Source organism: Microcaecilia unicolor, chromosome 2 (genome assembly GCF_901765095.1).
Source record: "Microcaecilia unicolor chromosome 2, aMicUni1.1, whole genome shotgun sequence".
Classification (NCBI taxonomy): Eukaryota; Metazoa; Chordata; class Amphibia; order Gymnophiona; family Siphonopidae; genus Microcaecilia; species Microcaecilia unicolor.
The window spans coordinates 144,057,867-144,077,272 of NC_044032.1; the positions used below are offsets into that span (position 1 = coordinate 144,057,867).

A 19,406-nucleotide genomic window follows, 5' to 3' on the forward strand; every position below is an offset into this window, starting at 1 on the left:
CTCTAGGTACTGTACAGTCATCTTTCATTGCTGTTTGAATTTGGTTTGCTTTTTTCTGTATCAGCAGCTTGAGGCGAATGAAGGCATTGCCGTTTTAAGGGGGCACATCTCTGGAGGCATTGCCTCTTTAAGATTCCTCCCTCGCCTCCACCCCCCAGTACTCCAACCTTTAAGACATGCTTGAGAAATGCCAGCAACTACTGAACAGGAGTCAGTAGGAGGGAAGGCAAAGAATGAGCTTGATGCCGAACAGATTTTAGCAAGAAGGGTTAAAACCGAACCGGGGAGGAGTGTGGTCGAAAGATATCCGTACCTGAATAAGGAGTGCAGGTAAATCGTGCCAAAGATCTTAGGTGTGTCTCAAATATAGAAATTGTAACTTTGTTTGAAGGGTTCGTGAGTAAATACAGTTTAAACATAAGGTGATTGTTGGCTGTGAGTGAGGGCAGATGAAAACGCACAAGCTTTGGTGAATGAATATTGTGGTTTATTTATTTTTTGCTACATTGGGCTGCCAGCAGGATCAGGCATCTGTTAGGTACAGAAGCTAAGATCTTTGCTACAGGAACAAATGATTCATTCTAATAGTTTCTGTCATATTTCGGGGGACTGATTATTACCCACCAGCTTAGTGCTTTCGTTGGATCCCAGAGTTGTGCACCTGGGATCAGTCTCTGAATTATAGATTGAAAAGCATCCAGCACTGTGATAGTGAGGGCAGAAGCAGAACAGCACTCTTAATTATTACAAAATAATAGCAGTAGTAATAATAATAATTATTTAATTAATTAACCAGTAAGTAAGAGGGAGCAGCAGCTGAAAGAAACAAAAACGATCAAACTTCATCATGGTGCGAGAGAGAGAGAGAGAGAGAGAGAGAGAGAGAGAGAGCTTTTGCATTCCTGAACGCTGAAACCCAACCTGCTTACAAAAGAAACTAGGTGAGACATTGCAACACTATATGATCGGATGTATTCCACAGCAGGATACTCTAGTAAAGAATTTATCACCATAATGAATGATAGAAAAATAATAGCGGCAGCTCACGCTGTTATTAACAAGGCAAAAATATATTCAAAAGAATAATCTATAATTTACTTGATGTGAATGTTAGTATATGTCCTAACTCAAATACTTTAATTTTCAGTATGCAGCAGTCTGGGGTTCAGTGACATGATGTACTGCTTATTTCTACAAATGCTCTTTCCTCAAAAACAGTGAAAGTTTCTGTAGACACATCCAACTCCCAGAGCAGGTGTAGACAATGGGAGCCACAGTGCAAACGGGGGTTGAAAAGCAGTGGTTTAGGAGGGGGCGGACAAGTGTCTGGATGAGCAGCTTTGCAAGGAATCCGGCGCGGAAAGCCGTACAGTTCTGGATAAAAATACTGCACCGCGCTTCCCTCTAGGGCATGGGGTTACTGCATCCTTTTTTGCATGATTTCAGCATCTCCTTCTTTAGCAGTCTAACTGCTTCAAGCTGAAGATTCGAAGTGAAATAATAGTGTTGGATTGCACGATTTATTTCGTAGGTAGGATATTAAGATGTACCATCTCCCTGCTGGATTCTCGGGGGAAGTTTTAAATGGTGTGTAAATTAGGAAACAGGAATGGGACTTGATAATCAAGTTAGTACATAAGTACATAAGTACATAAGTAGTGCCATACTGGGAAAGACCAAAGGTCCATCTAGCCCAGCATCCTGTCACCGACAGTGGCCAATCCAGGTCAAGGGCACCTGGCACGCTCCCCAAACGTAAAAACATTCCAGACAAGTTATACCTAAAAATGCGGAATTTTTCCAAGTCCATTTAATAGCGGTCTATGGACTTGTCCTTTAGGAATCTATCTAACCCCTTTTTAAACTCCGTCAAGCTAACCGCCCGTACCACGTTCTCCGGCAACGAATTCCAGAGTCTAATTACACGTTGGGTGAAGAAAAATTTTCTCCGATTCGTTTTAAATTTACCACACTGTAGCTTCAACTCATGCCCTCTAGTCCTATTATTTTTGGATAGCGTGAACAGTCGCTTCACATCCACCCGATCCATTCCACTCATTATTTTATACACTTCTATCATATCTCCCCTCAGCCGTCTCTTCTCCAAGCTGAAAAGCTGATTTGATTCCTTTCTGTAGTTACAATCAAAGCGGTTTATGTATTATATAAAAATTCTTTATTTTGTACCTGGGGCAGCCGAGAGTTAAAGGCTTCTTTTACAAAGCTGCAAATGAGAGGAAGCCCATAGGAATTGAATGGTCTTCCTCTCATTTGTCACACTGGGGAATCCCTAGCCTGGGTTTATTTATTTTTATTTATTTAACACATTTATACCCCACATTTTCCCACTAGTTGTAGGCTCAATGTGGCTTACACAAGACCGTAGGCAGACTACAGTTCAGAAAAATACAATTAAACAATGTAATAGTAAAATAGTAAACATATAGGTATCAAATAGGACAACAAAGATAGTAAAAGTGAAAAAGATGATAAGGTCCATGGATTTTGCTGTTTCAAAGTAGAGGCACGTTAGGTTGAGTCAGGAAGGTAAGCCTTCTTAAACAGGGTGGTCTTCAATAATTTCCTGAAATTTAGATGGTTCTGAGTTGATTTTAGGTAGTGTATTCCACAGCTGAGTTCCTATGAAGGAGAAGCTGGATACATAGGTAGACTTGTATTTAAGGCCATTGCAATTTGGGTAATGTAGACTTAAGTAGGATTGGGAAAAACTGGAACTGTTTCTGGGTGGTAGGTCAATTAGATTTAGCATGTATCCAGGAACTTCTCCGTATATAATCCTGTGAATCAAGGTGCAGACCTTGAAGGCAATATGTTCCTTAATGGGGTTAGTAAAAGAGGCCGTAAGGGGGTATTTTACTAAGGTGGACAAGAGTCTTTAGCTCGCACTAAAAATCAGCTTCTGCTAAATGCTGAGATGCCCATAGGAATATAATATTGTATTTTTAAAGGAGACAAATCATCCAAAATTGGGTGTCATACAGAAGTGCCCCAAGGGTGGTGTTTATCGGCAATGCTATTTAATATTTTTTCTTTGCCATTATTCCGTCTGTTGAATTGTTTGAATGCTGATGATATCCAATTTTTGCTAAGTACAGATCAGTCAGTTGAAACAGGGTGTTGATCCTGTGTTTACAGGCTGTTAGTCAATGGATGTCTGGTAATCGTTTAAAATTAAACATGTCTAAAATACAATTAATGGTGCGGTCAGGAATAATGATTTTCCTCTCAAATCTTGATTGATGATGTATCAATTCCAATAGTGATTAAGCTTTGTAATTTGGCTGTGATTTTAGACTCAGGATTAATGATGAGACAACAGGCATATAAAATAATCAGTCAGGTGTTTTTCAAGTTGAGATTAAGGAGGCTGAGGGATTATCTTAAAGAGGACAATTTCAGACTGGTTATTCAGAGTAATGTTTTGATTATTGTATGGACTATTGGTGTACCAAGATATTTAGGGGCCTTTTTACTAAGGCGTACTGAAAAGTGGCCTGTGGTGGTGTAGGCGCATGTTTTGGACGCTCGCATGTCAGTTTTTCAGCATACCTTGGAAAAAGGCATTTTTTTTGTGACCGAAAATGGATGTGCGGCAAAATTAAAACCAGCGTGTGTACATTTTCAGGCTCAGACCTTACCACCACCCTTGACTTAGTGGTAAGTTCTCGCATGATAACCGGGCAGTAAGCGCTCAGTGTGCATAAACTGCCGATTACTACCTGGGGCTTGTGGTAGCTGGGCAGTATTTCCAATTTGGTGCATGGATGCGCATAGGTGCCTTCGCGCCTTGGTAAAAGGGCCCCTTAGTGACGGCCTTGCAGGTGGCTCAGAAAGCCACAGCATGAGTGATTTTAGAGTGTTCACGATATGAACATATTTCACCCATGTTGAAACAATGGTTGCCCATTGCACAGAGGATAGAATTCAAGATCTTACTTCTGGTATTCAAAGTCTTGACCAACTGTGTGTCAGCTATTATTGCCTCAAGCCTGAAGATCTATCAGCCACCTAGAATTTTAAGATCTGCAAATATGGTGAAATTGGATGTCCCCTCCTTTTGTGTGGTTAGACTTGAGGAGTATTGACCATCTATTTTCTGTGTAATTGGTCCAAAGCTGTGGAATACATTACCGTATCAACTTAGAACAGTACAGAACATAGAATTTGAAAACCTTGCTATTTCTGCAAGCATATGGATAGGCCTGAGATGCTGACAGATGGCATTATAGACATAAGTCTATTTGAAGTTCAGAGTTAAATGTTAGATTTCGGTTTTTATTGCTTTTAAATGCATTATTTGTCTTGTAGTGTTTTGCCTATGATAGTAATGATTGTGTAAGTATTGGATGCTATCCATCTAGAAGATTTGATAGAGCCAAATCTAAATATCTCTCTATATAAAACGCACCGCCAACATTCTAATGAAGCCTCACTTTCCCAACGTTCTAAAGTGAAGTGGCTGAGATAAATTTGCGTCCATGAGTGTCTGCCCCGCCCACGCGTCAAACGTGATGACTTTGAGGGAGGAGCAATGACACTCAACGAATCGCATCACCCACCCACCCCCCAACATCAACACCCACCTCCACATCCACATACCCGCCCCCCCCACACACATATCACTCCCTACTTCCCTCCCTCCCTCCCAGTTCAAGGCCCATCACGCACCTCCCACCGAGTTGCAGACTCCCCCCTCCCTCAGATTTAAACACCCCCTCTGCGTTAATGACACCTGTACCCCCTACTGCGGCACTCTGGACACGACCCTTTCCTCCGAAATACCTCCCCTCTGCTGACGGATCCGAAGTTCTGTCCTGGGCTGCGGGGGGTGGCTTGATGAATGAGCATCTGTTGAAGTCTCTGTGCGTGCGTCTGACATCAGACGCACACACAGAAACTTCAACAGATGCTCATTCAACAAGGAACGCCACGCAGCCCAGAACAGCACTTCGGATCTGTCAGCAGAGGGGAGGTATTTCGGAGGAAAGGGTGGTGTCCAGAGGGTCGTGGCAGGGGGGTCCAGGGGTCAATAATGCGGAGGGGGGTGTTTAAATCTGAGGGAGGGGGGACTCTGCAACTCGGTGGGAGGGCAGTGAAGGGGGTCTTGAACTGGGAGGGAGGGGGGGGTCTGTAACTCTGGAGGGACTGAAGGGAGGGCAAGGGACTGAGCAGGGTGGTGTCCAGAGGGTCACGCCACGGGGGGGGGGGGGGCAGGCAGTAACGCGAAGGGGGGGTTACAATTGGAGGGAGGGGGAGTCTGCAACTCGGTGGGAGGGCGTGAAGGGGGCCTTGAACTGGGAGGGAGGGACGGAGGGAGGGGGTCTGCAACTTGGAAGGGAGGAAGAGAGGGAGGGGGTCTGCAACTTGGAAGGGAGGGAGGGGGGTATGGAACTCGGCAGGGAGGGAGGATGGGTGGGAGTTTACCTTGCTAGTGCCTGTTTCATTGCGTTTCGAAACGGGTCTTTTTTTTACTAGTATATTTATATTTGGAGTGGCCTAGTGGTTAGAGCACCAGTCTTGCAATCCAGAGGTGGCCAGTTCAAATCCCACTGCTGCTCCTTGTGATCTTGGGCAAGTCACTTAACCCTCCATTGCCTCAGGTACAAACTTAGATTGTGAGCCCTCCTGGGACAGAGAAATATCCAGTGTACCTGAATGTAACTCACCTTGAGCTACCACTGAAAAAGGTGTGAGCAAAATCCAAATAAATAATAAAATAAATAAATCCACAATGATGACAATGTTCTGGGAAAATTATTAGTAAAAATCAGGCTTCCTGCTCTGTGTAGACAGTTTTGGCTTAACTCAGTGGTTCCCAAATTTGGTCCTGGAGGCACCCCAGCCAGTCAGGTTTTCAGGATGTCCACAGTGAATATTCATGAGTGCACTGCCTCCTCTGCATGTCAGTCTCTCTCATGAATATTCATTATAGATATCCTGAAAACCTAACTGGCTGGGGTGCCTCCAGGACCAGGTTTGGGTACCACTGGTTTAACTTAAAACTGAAATACTAAAGGATCGGGAGTGGTTTTAACCATTTTCTACCTGTGACTGAAAAGCTGAATGTAAAAACCTAGATTTTACATTCACACCGGCAGATCAGAGGATAAAACTTATCCTTAAACTGTACCAGCTGCTCTAAGGGGATTTAGCTAATCCAAGAGCACCTTCCTATAACCTCTGTTGGCTTGTGAATCACAGTGAAATGGCTCTACTTATACTCTGCGTGTACGCGGAGGGTACTGTGGCTGTTCTGTTTCCTGCCCAGGGGTACACTTCAAAGGAAGTGAAGGCCGATTTGCGCCCTGGATACGACAGCAGTGAGGGCAGGCACTACTACTTCTGTATCTAGAATTAGTTGGGGGCGTTGTCCCCCCTTTTCCTTAGCCTTTCTTCAGCCAGCCTTGTTGGCAGTTTAAGGCACTCCCCACATTACTTTGATCTTGGAACAAAATGGATGCCACCTAAATAGGCCTCATTGTTTTTGTGTAACAAATTTGTGGCTGGACAAAGTATTTAATTGCTGTTGGATAGAAGCTGGATGGACTGTATTTTAAATATCATCTACATTGAAGATACCAGTGTCCTCATGTAAAATAGCCATATTAGGATCATTAGCTATACATTGCCCACTGGATAAATATCAATCACAAATTTTGGATATACTTTTCTTCTGCTGAAAAGACTTATCCAAGGCAACCTACTTAACGTGGTGGAATTCAGTATGTATACTTGCCAAATATGAATATGCAGCGGCTGAGAAGTATAATTCAATTACCAAATACAGGAAAATATGGTCTTCCCTTCAAGATCAAATATGTAGTACTCTTTTGTGTAGATATGTTCTCTTAACTATCTGTTCTCACGATATGTCTACCTAACCATCGTTACAAATCTGTAACCATAATAATTGATATCTTTATCTTGTATCAGATATGTATATTGTTTGATGCTCAGTTTATTGTTCATATTTGTATACTGGCTAACCTTTTATCCATTTGTGTTTTGTTTCATTGATAAAATTAAATAAAAATATTGGAACTAAAAAAAAAAATATTAGAACCCTTTGTTTTAATCTATGTCGTGTTTTTAATCTGAAGAAAAGCTAAGGTCAAGGTTGGCTCAATCGTTTGGCAAGAGGAGGCGATTGCCTATCTGCAGCAAAGAGCTGTGGCAGTCCAAGCACCTAGGGCTCTCAAAGAGCCATGGACCAGTACTTTTACACATAGGGATAGATGGAGTTTTCAAATAGCCCGCTACCAATGTAAACAGCTTTGGAAATTGCCCTTATTATGTATATACATTTAAAGGTATGAAGTCAAATTATTCACTTTTACAAGATTGTTCCTGGAGGCATGGCATGGAAGCGGTCATGATTGTTGTTTATCAAAATCTCAGGAGAGTGTCCAGTGGCCTTGAATTTAACTGAAGGGAGGGGAGACAAAGCTGAAGGTTTCACCTAGGTGCCCTAATACCCTTGCACTGACTCTGGGTAGGTGCATACCCTAAAGAGGTCCAAATGATTAAACTTCTTTGTTTCAGATCTTTGCTATAAATATGCACTTTTTTTGGTCATGTGTACAAGTTAATTTCTGTGGGCAGAAATTTTAACCTGAAAGATTACAATTTCCCAAATACTTCCTGATTTTTTTTTTTGAGGGGAGGAGGGGGGAAGGAGCAATTTTGTAATCAATCAGGGCCTTAATTATAAAGCAGAGGAAGTTTGGAAATCATTTGCTATCTTGGATTTTCTCTAGAGCTGGGATAACAGACAGCCACTGTGGTCTGCAGCTTTGGGTGGTTTAATAAACTCTTCTAATTATTCAGGCACTTCTCCTGAGCTTGTGGCCTGTGAATCTTGTATCTGTAGGCTGGGCATCTTTCCAGGCAGCTCCTTTATTAGGGATTTACCCCTTTAATCTCTCCATCTGTTATAGATTTCGCAGACTATCATCAGATGTGAGTTGTGGCCTGAACTATAGAATTTCCCACATTTTTGAAGTACAGGGAAAGAAGTTCCTCTTTTGAATGTATTTAGAATAATCCTCAAGCAAGACAATGGTGTGGTATTGGGGTAAAAAAAAAAAAAGCATGTCTGTCTTTTATCTTTGCTGAATGGCAATTAGCATTTCAACCAGCCAATTTGGTTACATGCAATGAAGTACTTGGGTTTGCAATTTGTTGCTCTTGGCTTGGGGTTCTTGAGAATCTAGCCCTTCTGTAATATTCTTGAAGCACCTTTTGTTTCAACACAGTTCTTGTGGTAAAAAAAGAGAAGAAAAAAAAAGCCCAGATAATAAGCAGGGTGGTGTAAGGGTATTGGACACCCCAGGTGAACATCCAGTCTTATGTGCCCTCCCTGAGAATTTGATAATTAAATTTAACAACCATGATTATCCCAACACCAGCCCTCTCACAACAATCCGCTAAATATGCATAACAGGACAACATGGGGTCGATATTCAAAGCATTGGACCGGATTAATGGTCTGTTTGGGGATAAACTCTAATTTTTAACGACACTTAACTGGTTAGTGACGAACTGAAAACAGACTATTTTGGGGGCATTCTGGGGATGGGGCAGAGTCAGCACTTGGCTGGTTAAGTGCCAGTGTTCAGTACTTAACTGGCCAGGTTAACTGCAGAAATAGGACCTCATAAAATTCAGTACTATCTTTGGGGCCCTTTTACAAAGCGGCAGGAAGCCCAATGCGGGCTTACCGCATGCTAATCTGGAGCTACCCTACCGCTGGCCCAACACAGGCGCTGGCACTCCTGGCAGTATTTCCAGCCCCAGCGCATACCATTTCCTGGCTCGTATTTCCTGCACGTCCTGACCCGTATTTATTAGCACAGTATTAACCCAGCAGTAATTGGGCAGCGGACGTATATCTCCAATTCCCTTGAACTGTTTGTGTGGTCACCTTGAAAACTGTGGGCCTCGTTTACTAAACCACGCTAGCGATTCCCAGCAGGGCAATGATGACAAAACCCATTCACTTTTAATGAACTTCGTCAGCATTGCTGCATGGGAATCGCTAACATGGCTCTGCGTGACACATCATCATGCCATTGTTCATCTCCTTTGGCTTGCACATTAGAAAATATGTTTTGTGGACCATACAAAAAGTGCAGCATAGAGGGGTCCTTTTACAAAGCTGTGGCAAAAGGGGGCCTGTGCTGACGTCAGTGTGTGTTTTTGACACGCGCTGAGGCCCCCTTTTATCGCAGCGAGTAAAAGGCTGTTTTTAAAAAATTAAACGGCCATGCGGCAACTGAAGCACTTTCCTCATGGCCATTTCAGGGGGGGAGCAATTACTTCCACCCATTGAGGTGACTGTATGGGCTCCCGCGCTAACCCAGTGGTAACCAGGCAGCACACCACACTGCCCGATTACCGCCGGGTAAATACCGTCACTACAAAAATAAAAATATTTTTGTAGTGCCAGAAATGACACGCATTGGGGGTGGGAGCTACTGTTGGGCTGCTGTGGTAGCCCAGTGGTACTTCCTGTTTAGCGAGCGGCAGGGCTCATTTTGAGGGGGTACTTGGGGGTACTGAGTACTGGCACCTTTTCCATTCTCTGCTAAAATTGACCCATGCAACCCAAGTTTTAAGGATAGAGTTCAGGTTCTACACACCAATTCTGTCTTGTCATAGATTCTGTGACTGGTTGCAGGGGGCCTGTTTATGGTGGTGTGGGTCTCTCAGTGATCACCCCACCCCTGAAGGGTGGCCTGGCATTTGAGTACCGGAACCTTTTTTGCTAGAAAAAATGCACTGGCGAGCGGTAAACCCGCATTGGGCTTTCCGTCACTTAGTAAAAGACCCCCACAGTGAACTAGGTGAAAGGAAGTTAAGGACAGGATTATTTATGCCACGGCATTATGCTATATAAAATTTGCCATTTGTGGTTTATGCAGCTCATTTTTTTCTTCCTAAGCTACAAGCATTAATTTTATAAAGTCATGATAACAGTATTAATACCATCATCATTATTATGGTTTCTCAAAATGTGGAAAGTATTTCAAGATTTGGATACTGGGAATATTTTTTTGTTTGTACTAACAAATTACAGTTTAACCCAGTTCTTTTTAGTGATGTCCATTATCAGTAACGACAAACGTGGTGTCACTTCCAAAGGAAACAAACAAGGAAACAGCACAGAACCCCCCCCCCCCCAAAAAAAAAAACCCCAACAACAACAAAAAAACCAAACAAAAAGGAACTAATGTAAATAGCTTTCCAATAAAACAAAACCCAATATGGCCATGTTCCACTTGTAGGCTACTTCGGAGCTAATGATGAACAATTACAACAGCTAAAAATGTCCCTCACACAGCTGGAAGTGACATGTAGAAACAAGTTCTTCATAGTCTGGAAATTGATAAACCAATCATAGGACATGTATAGTTTGCTGTTCTGTCCTGTACCAAGTAACAAATTTGGAAACTGGGATTTGTTTTTTGTTTGCATGAATCAATTACTACTTACCCCATGTCTTTTTAGTGATACATGTTATGCAAAAAAAAAAAAGAGATCCTGATGCATTATCATTATGGATTAGATTTCTATAATCACACCTAAAAATTTGACGCTGAAATGAAGTTCGCTTAGGTGTATTCTGTAAAGTATGCTTTAATATAGCCTAAATTTCCATGCAGTTTATAGAATACAACGGTCCACATGACTAAATTTAGACGTGGTCAATTATGCCAAGTAAAACTTGGTGTAAATCCCGATGCTTAATTTAGACGTGAAGCGTGCGTATAACAATGCACATAGATTTTAGAAATGCCCATGACCCGCCCATTCCATGCCCATAACCACGCCCACCTCACAACAGTGTGACTTTTATATTTACGCAAACCATGTTACAGAATACGCTAGCAATTAATGCAGTAAATTATAATGCCAATTAGTGCTGATTGCTTGTTAACATCCAATTAGCGCTGATTAGCTTATTAGCTAATTGAGTTATGCACTTTGTTATGGAATATGTTTCAATTTCCTCGTGGAAATCTGAGCATGATTTATAGAATCCTGGGGTACATGCATTATTAGAAAAAGTTTGTATGTGAAATCAAGGCCAGCAATTGTATGGGTGCCATATGAAGCACCCATACAATACAGTACCCCTAACTGTAGGTCATATAGGGGCCCTTTTACTAAGCCGCGTAAGCCAGTTCTAAGTTACTGCCTGGCTACCGCGTGACCCTTGCGGTAATTTCATTTTCGGCACACGTCTGCTACACGTGTCCGAAGAATGTTTTTTATTTTCTGGCGCGCGTCAGCTACACGCGTAGGTCATTACTGCCCGGTTACCGTGTGTGACTTTACTGCTAGGTCAATGGCTGGTGGGAAGGTCTCAGACCCAAAATGGACATGCAGCAATTTTAATTTTGCCACACGTCCATTTTCAGCAAATATTTTAAAAAGGCATTTTGTATAGGTGCGCTAAAAAATGATTCTGCGCGTGCCCAAAACACGCGTCTACACTACTGCAGGCCATTTTCAGTGCACCTTAGTAAAAGGAACCCATAGAATGTAATGAGAAAAAAATTCTGGACAATTTAATATTTGATGACTTTATTATGAAATGTCTCTTGTTGCACAAGAGTAACTCAATAGCCTTAAAAAAATTTCTTAGTTTCAGCAACATCACTCAGGTAACTCAAAACTTTGTAATGCTGCTCCATTAGGATCAGGTTTGCAGTATTATTTACTCTGTGGGAAAGTTCATTCTTTGTCACTGCTAAGGCCAGGGGTGCTGACTTTGAGTTTTCTGTGGCTGCTAGGTTTATTAAAATGTCTTTGTGTCATAGGAACAGGCTACATCAGTCTTGCTTTTATCTGATCGCATGCATGAACTTGTGGTCCTTGTGAGATGAAGCCAGTTGTCATGTTTAGTGAGCATAAACTGAAAACTATTATCATATTTCCCTCATCATATAGGTATTATCTATATCTATATAGCTACATAGCTATATCTATCTATATTTATATATAGGATGAGGCAAAAAAAAAGGAACCACTTAGAGTATTTTGCTGTTTTCTCAGCAACTGCTTGGAATTTCAAAGTGAAAATTTACAGCTTTATTTGTTGTTGTTATTTACATTTATGTGCTGAGTGGAATGAGAATATCTTTAAACATGGCAAAGTTAAAGACTTTTTTTAGCGTGACCACCCAGTGATTTTCGTGCATTCAAAAATGTTAGCACTGTAAAACTACCAGTGTTTGAAAAACAAAATGGAATACCAGCTTATTCTTAATGATGTCACAGTGACATAAACTTTTGTAAACAATATTTGAATTAGAATAATTTGTATTTGTTAATATGATAATTTAGAGATAATTTCTTTAAAAGCATTTTGGATCGGAAGGGTAATCATGGGCAAGGTGTTGGCAGATCTGGGACAGCCTGCTACAGGGACAAATTGACAAGGCTTTTAAGAACTTCCCAAAGCAACTGAAGGCCTGTGATAAAGCTGTGGGTGGACACTTTCCCCCAGATTCTATATATTGCGCCTGGAGATCTCGACGCTGATTCTACAACAATGTGCATAATTTTAATTGGCTTAACAAGTTAATCAACGAAGATAACAGCTCTTAACAAGCAATAGTGTGCACAACTCGCTAAACATATTCTGTAATGAAGTGCGCTGAACTTCTAACATGCGTAGGCAAAAAAGGGCATGGTTATGGGTGGGGAAATGGGCATTTTGTGGGCATTCTGCAATTTATGTGCATAGTTATAGAATAGGCCCAGTGCATATAAATCTACATGCCAGGATTCACACCACATTTTCATTGTTGTAAATGGATGTGCGTAGTTTTAGGCGCTATCAACTAAGCTTATTCCATAGAATACGCTTAGTTGGCACTGATTTCAGCACCAAATTTTTAGGTGCAATATATAGAACCTAGTCTTTTAAGCATTCACAGTGACTGCAAAATTCAGACACATTGTTAATTGTATTGTTTGAATGATATTATTTTACTGCATTTTTACTTGATCATTTTTAATACATACAAATCACTAGGTAGTAATGATTAAATGCCAGTAACATCAATATAGCCTAAGATAATTAAATGTTGTTTAATAGTAATACATAGATGTGATGAGTGAAGGAGTGGCCTAGTGGTTAGAGTGGTGGACTTTGCTCCTGGGGAACTGGGTTCGATTCCCACTGCAGGCACAGGTAGTTCCTTGTAACTCTGGTCAAGTCACTTAACCCTCCATTGCCCTAGGTACAAATAAGTACCTGTATATAATATGTAAGCTGCATTGAACCTGCCATGAGTGGGAAAGCATGGAGTATGTAATAAAAAAAATAGATATGTAAAATTTTCTCATTGAAATTCAAAGTGGTTGCTGAGAATACTACCAAAAAATGTAGGGGGTAACTTTTTTTTTTTTTTTGCCTCACCCTGTGTATATATTTTTATTGCTCTGCTTTTCTTTTGCTTCTGCTTTTAACTTGTCTGTCTTGGATTCTTTTTCCTATTCTATTAAGCATCCTGGCAGAGTGCATGCAACAAAAGTATCACACGAGCAAGAAACAATTCAAAATCATCAATACTTTACTATAAGTCAGCCGGGCAGCGTCACTCTAATTGATCTAAATCAGTTCATTCACAGAAGTGGAGAAAAAAGACTTCAGAGTCAACATCTTTGCTCATATCAACTGCACAAAGCTAAAATCTCCATGGGTCAGAAAAAACTCCACTTGTAAAGAGCAAATCATCAAGAAGAGTGAAAATTGCACCAATAGCAAATAAGAAAATGCAGCAAAAAACTATGCACTATTTAAACTTCACCACTTTGGCATAGCTTATCACAGCAGTGGCAAAAAACAAGAATTTTTTCCCCTGAAGCAGCTAAAGCGAAACAGGGATTCCCTGTCGGATAGTGGTGGATAATCTGTGCCAAAGTAGTGTTTGCCCTGGTGTTGTACCTGAAGATAAGTACAAAACTGGTGAAGTTTGAATAGTGCATAGTTTTTTTTTTAATTCATATTCTTATTTGCCATTGGTGCAGTTTTCAGTCTTCATGATGATTTGCTCTCTACAAGTGGAGATTTTTTTTTTCTGACTCATGCTTTGTGTAGTTGATATGAGCATGAGTGCATGCAACTACAGACACAGAGTTACAGAATCACCTTTCACGTTAGCAGTTCTTTTTCTCAAATACCACTACAGTTGAGCATGTCCCAACCTGGACATCTCAATTCTGATAACTATATTTTATGTAAATATGGAAGTAATAATCCTCCTAGATGAAATGGTTAGGTTCACTAAATGGAACCTACATAAAAAGTCTTCTGAATTATATAGTAGCAGATAATGTGGTTGTCATGATAGTCTACAATTCAGTAAAAATGTATGAGTAGAAAGATAGAAACAATGCATCTAATTAGAGTTCGATGGCTAAATTTTGGCATCCATAGAACTGAATAGATTAAGGGTGCAGATTTGCAATTGGATGCACTCAATTAAACTTTAAAATATGTTGGGTGTTTCAGCACCCAGAGGTACTATACTGGACTAACTAGGCGTCCTACATGGGTATCTAATCATATGTCAGGTGAGATGTCTCTATTCATAGTTTTGTGTTCAGAAATTTAGGGTCCCTTTTACTAAGGTGTGCTAATAGATTTAGTGTGTGCTAACGATTAGAGTGCACTAAATGATAAGATGCCCATAGGAATATTATTTATTTATTTAGATTTTGCACACACCTTTTTCAGTAGTAGCTCAAGGTGAGTTACATTCAGGTATGCTGGATATTTTGCTGTCCCAAGAGGGCTCACAATCTAAGTTTGTACCTGAGGCAATGGAGAGTTAAGTGACTTGTCCAAGATCACAAGGAGCAGCAATGGGATTTGAACCAGCCACCTCTGGATTGCAAGACTGGTGGTTAACCACTAGGCCACTCCTCTAGGCTACTCCTCCACTCCAATATAATGGGCTTCTTATTTAGAGTACACTAATCATTAAGGCGTGGTAAATCCATTGATGCCCCCTTAGTTGTCTGCTTAAGCACACAACTGCTGGCCTCTAAAAGTTTAGAGGTAATTTTGCAAAGATTTTTTTGCGCATATACCATGTTAAATGTATGTAAAAGGCTTCTTATAAAATGACCCCACAAGTTACATGTGTAACAGCATTCACTATGACAAGAGCACATGTACTTTTAAGTGACTCAAGCATAGACATGTTTGGGGTGGAGTTCGAGCAGTGGGCAGAGTCGCAGTGTGCATGCATTGTTTATAAAACACATACATACATACATACATGCATACTTTATGTGCAAACATTTAGACCTGCTTCTGAGCAGGCATAAATGTCCACAGCTCCTTTAGAGTGGCAATTCCTTCTGGTTTGGAGGGGTAATTTTATAAACATACACATGTGCCTATGGGTGAATAGGAAAAGGTCCCTTCATAGCTTTCATACCTAGGTGACTTGTTATAAAATTACCCTCCATGTGATTAAAGCCCAACGAAAATTTTTTCCGTGTTGATGAATCCATCAAAGTCTTCAGCCTTTCCTTCCCCTTTCTCAACAGAGATGAGTGTTGTTTCCTTGCTGGCTAAATTCTGTTTGGCGTTACTCATCAGCTTTACTGCTGGAGAAACAGAGGTCAGGTTTGCTGGGCAGACGGAGTTTGTGGTCAATGAAACAAGTACAACGATCTTTCGCCTTGTTATTGAAAGAACAGGAATACCTGCCAATATCACTGCGATTGTATCGGTAAGAAACCTTCTGTGCATTCCAAATATTCTCATTTCCTTATGTTTGACAGGGTCATGCTTTCCTTTTGTTGCTTTTAAAGTGTAATTACAAAAATAAAACATTAATGAATGAACTGACTTATTGTGGGTCCATGTTGAAGAAATATTGTTCAATCTATTCTAAGACAGGAATGAAGTGCATCAGTCTCTAATATAAATTTCACTTTGTAGAAGTGTAGCAAAAACCAAACATAGGGATACTTTTACCAAATAGTGGCATTAGCGTGCCCTTACGTGGGTCATTCCCATGTGCTAATGCTATTTTACTGCTGAGCTAAAATGGCTGATTTTTCTAATTTGTATATTAATGGCCATGTGCTAATTTTCCCATTAAGTGTGTGAGTCCTTACCTCCACCTCTTTTGTAGGTGGTAGGGACTCGCACACTAAACTGCCACTAATCGGTTAGTGTGTGGCAATGCCCGTGTGCTAGAACACGCTCACTCTCCACTCCAGACCCTCCAAAATTACTGTTGGACACCTCAGCACACCCTGTGGTAAGCCATTTCCTGCTGCGGTAAGCACGTGTAACAGTAAGGGAAAATATACAGTATATGGCAGTATATATTTTTCCCCTTGCTGTTCCTAACAGTGTATCAGTGTCTGTATCTAGTTGGTAGCTCTCAGTCTTCTTTTCTGTCAGTCAGTAGGAGTGAGTTGTTGGTGAATTACCCCATCAATGTGTCCCAGCGTTTTGTTTCAAGCTATGTGTAGATCTAGGGTCTCTAGGCTGCAATTGTGACCTGTTGGGTTTTTATTCCTGTGTGCTTCCTGCACCTGTTCTAGTGCATGAGGTACTCAGACTTTCTGGCACCAGATCCTTTTAGAGGGTTAGAGCAGTTTCTGGTAGTTTCTAGAAGGGAACCTGGAAGTAGGGATGAGTTGGACCTTCTGTAGGGGTGTTGCTAGTGGCAGCAGTATACTCCTCTGAAGAAGATTTAAACTATGATACTATATTGTTCATCCTTTATACATCTTTTTTGAAAGTAAAATTGCTTTAATTGATTCTATAGCATTAGTCCATCCCAGGGGCGTAGCCACGGGTGGGCCTGGATGGGCCCAGGCCCACCCATTTTCCCTCTAGGCCCGCCCATCCGCATTGCTGTCTCTATCCCTTTTGTCCCATGGAGGCAGCGCTTCCTTCCTGCCCTGTCTTCTCCCGAAGCTCCGCTGCATCGGTCGCTCCCTGCAAGTAGAATCCTCCTTCGCCGGTCGCGCTGCGCTGCCATGCAATTGCACACGCAGCTACGCTCCTCCCCCTGCCGCATCTATCTGGCCCTCTGTGATGCACTTCCTGTTTAGGGCCGGATGAACGCAGCAGGGGGAGGAGCGAAGCTGTGTGTGCAATTGCATGGCAGCGCAGCGCGACCGGCGAAGGAGGATTCCACTTGCAGGGAGGGACCGATGCAGCGGAGCTTGGGGAGAAGACAGGGCAGGAAGGAAGCGCTGCCTCTGTGGGATAAAAGGGATAGAGACAGCGCGCGAAGGATGCGGATGGGCGGACCTGGAGGAAAAATGGCTGAGCTGCTGGGACATGGGAGGGAGAGGAGGAAGAGGCTGGAGGGAAGGGAGAGAGTTGCTGGGACATGGGAGGGAGAGGAAGAAGGGACTGGAAGGAAGGGAGAGAGCTACTGGATATGGGAGGGAGAGGAAGAAGGGACTGGAGGGAAGGGAGAGAGCCGCTGGGACATAGGAAGGAGAGGAAGAAGGGACTGGAGGGAAGGGAGAGAGCCGCTGGACATGGGAGGATAGGGAGAGAAAGAGGGGAGATGGATGGAAGAATGCAGAGAGAAAGGGGAGAGACTGGAAGGATGTGGAGAGAGAGAGGGGAGACTGAACAGAAAAGGGTAGAGAGATAGAGACACTAGATGGAAGGGTCAGGAGAGAGGGTAGATGGATGGAAGGATGAGGAGAGAAAGAGGGAAGACACTGGATGGAAGGGTAGGGAGAAAAAGGAGATGCTGGATGCAAAGAAAGAGGGAGAGGACAGAGTAGGGAAAGACTGGAGAATAAGAGGAAGGGGCATGTGGAGAACAAGGGTGAGGAAAAGATGAAAAGCCATAAGTGGTGAATGGACAGGAAACCCTGGCAAGAGAAAGACGAAGGAAAGCAGAATCTAGAGACTGGGAGCAACACAATGAGAAAAAGTAAATGGCCATACAACAAAGGTAAAGAAAATAATTTTATTTTAATTTAGGATAAAGTAATATGGTACCTGTGTTAATAAAGTTTCAGAGACCAATACTTCCTTCCTTAGGTCAGGAGAGGATACCATAACAGCATTATACTGACCTAAGGCAGGAGGTTTTGGCCTCTGAAAGCTCATTGAAAAGGGTGTTAGGCTTTTAAATAATTTTCTGAAACCTGATGCACTGAAAAGCAGCACTTTACCCCTATGTGACAAATGCATCTGATTAGTGTGACTAAATTTTGCTGGGGAAGGGGGATAGAGAGAAAAATTTGTGCCCACCCACTTTAGGTTCAGGCCCATCCAAAATTGGCAGTCTGGCTACGCCACTGGTCCATCCTTTAGAGAACTCTAATATTAGCTTTTTTTTTTAAATAATATTTGCTTGTTGACTATCGATTTGCAAGATTAGTTGACATTTTTTATTGTGTGTTTTCTTAATAAAGCCTTTACAGATTTTCATTTAATCACTGTTTATCTTACTTTTCTTGGCAAAATGTCTGGCATCAATTGCCCACTCCAAATTGTACACGCCAAATTGTACACTCCCAGTTGTCCTGCTCCTAATTGCCCTAGAATCATGAGCAAGTTGGAGTTTGTTATGACTTCTCATTGTGCATCATCAACTGATAGTACAGTAAAATATAGTAACATAGTAGATGACGGCAGAAAAAGACCTGCACGGTCCATCCAGTCTGCCCAACAAGACAAACTCATATGTGCTAGTTTTTGTGTATATCTTACCTTGATTTGTAACTGTCATTTTCAGGGCACAGACCGTACAAGTCTGCCCAGCACCAGCCCCGCCTCCCTCCACCGGCTCTGGCACAGACTGTATGTCTGGCCAGCACTATCCCCCGCCTCCCAACCACCAGCCCTGCCTCCCACCACCAGCTCTGCCACCCAATCTCGGCTAAGCTCCTGAGGATCCATTTCTTCTGAACAGGATTCCTTTATGTTTATCCCATGTATGTTTGAATTCCGTTACCGTTTTCCTCTCCATAAGTTATCTCATGGTATGGCCTGGATTCTTGTGTGGATGGCGAACAACAAAGAGCAGAAAAGATAAATAAAAATCCAGAGTATATTTATTGGTAGATAAACAATCCAAAAGTGCCTGACAGAGTCTGTGTTTTGCCCTCTTATGGGCTGCGTCAGGGGCAATCAAATGTTGAAAGCCGGACACATCCTCATATGATGTATCAATAGCGTGAACTCAATAGTAAAACCAAGAAAACCACACGATGGCAGCATCTAACAGCATTTAATAGTATCTTTGTTTGTCTGGAGACGCTATTAGACACTGTTAGACGTTGCCATCATGTGGTTTTCTTGGTTTTTCTATTGAGTTTACACTATCTATACATCATATGTGGATGTGTGCAGGTTTCAACATTTG

The 19,406-nt window shown here is 41.9% G+C and overlaps 1 protein-coding gene across 1 annotated transcript in view; it reads left to right on the forward strand.

Moving 5' to 3' along the window:
• Positions 1-296: 296 nt before the first annotated feature.
• The window catches only part of ADGRV1 (adhesion G protein-coupled receptor V1), a 921,762-nt gene continuing 902,652 nt past the window's right edge, over positions 297-19,406 (forward strand). Inside the window, 2 exon segments of the mRNA XM_030193377.1 lie at positions 297-353; positions 15,595-15,779. Of these exon segments, the coding sequence (XP_030049237.1) occupies positions 15,597-15,779 (183 nt within the window). The 5' untranslated portion in view covers positions 297-353; positions 15,595-15,596.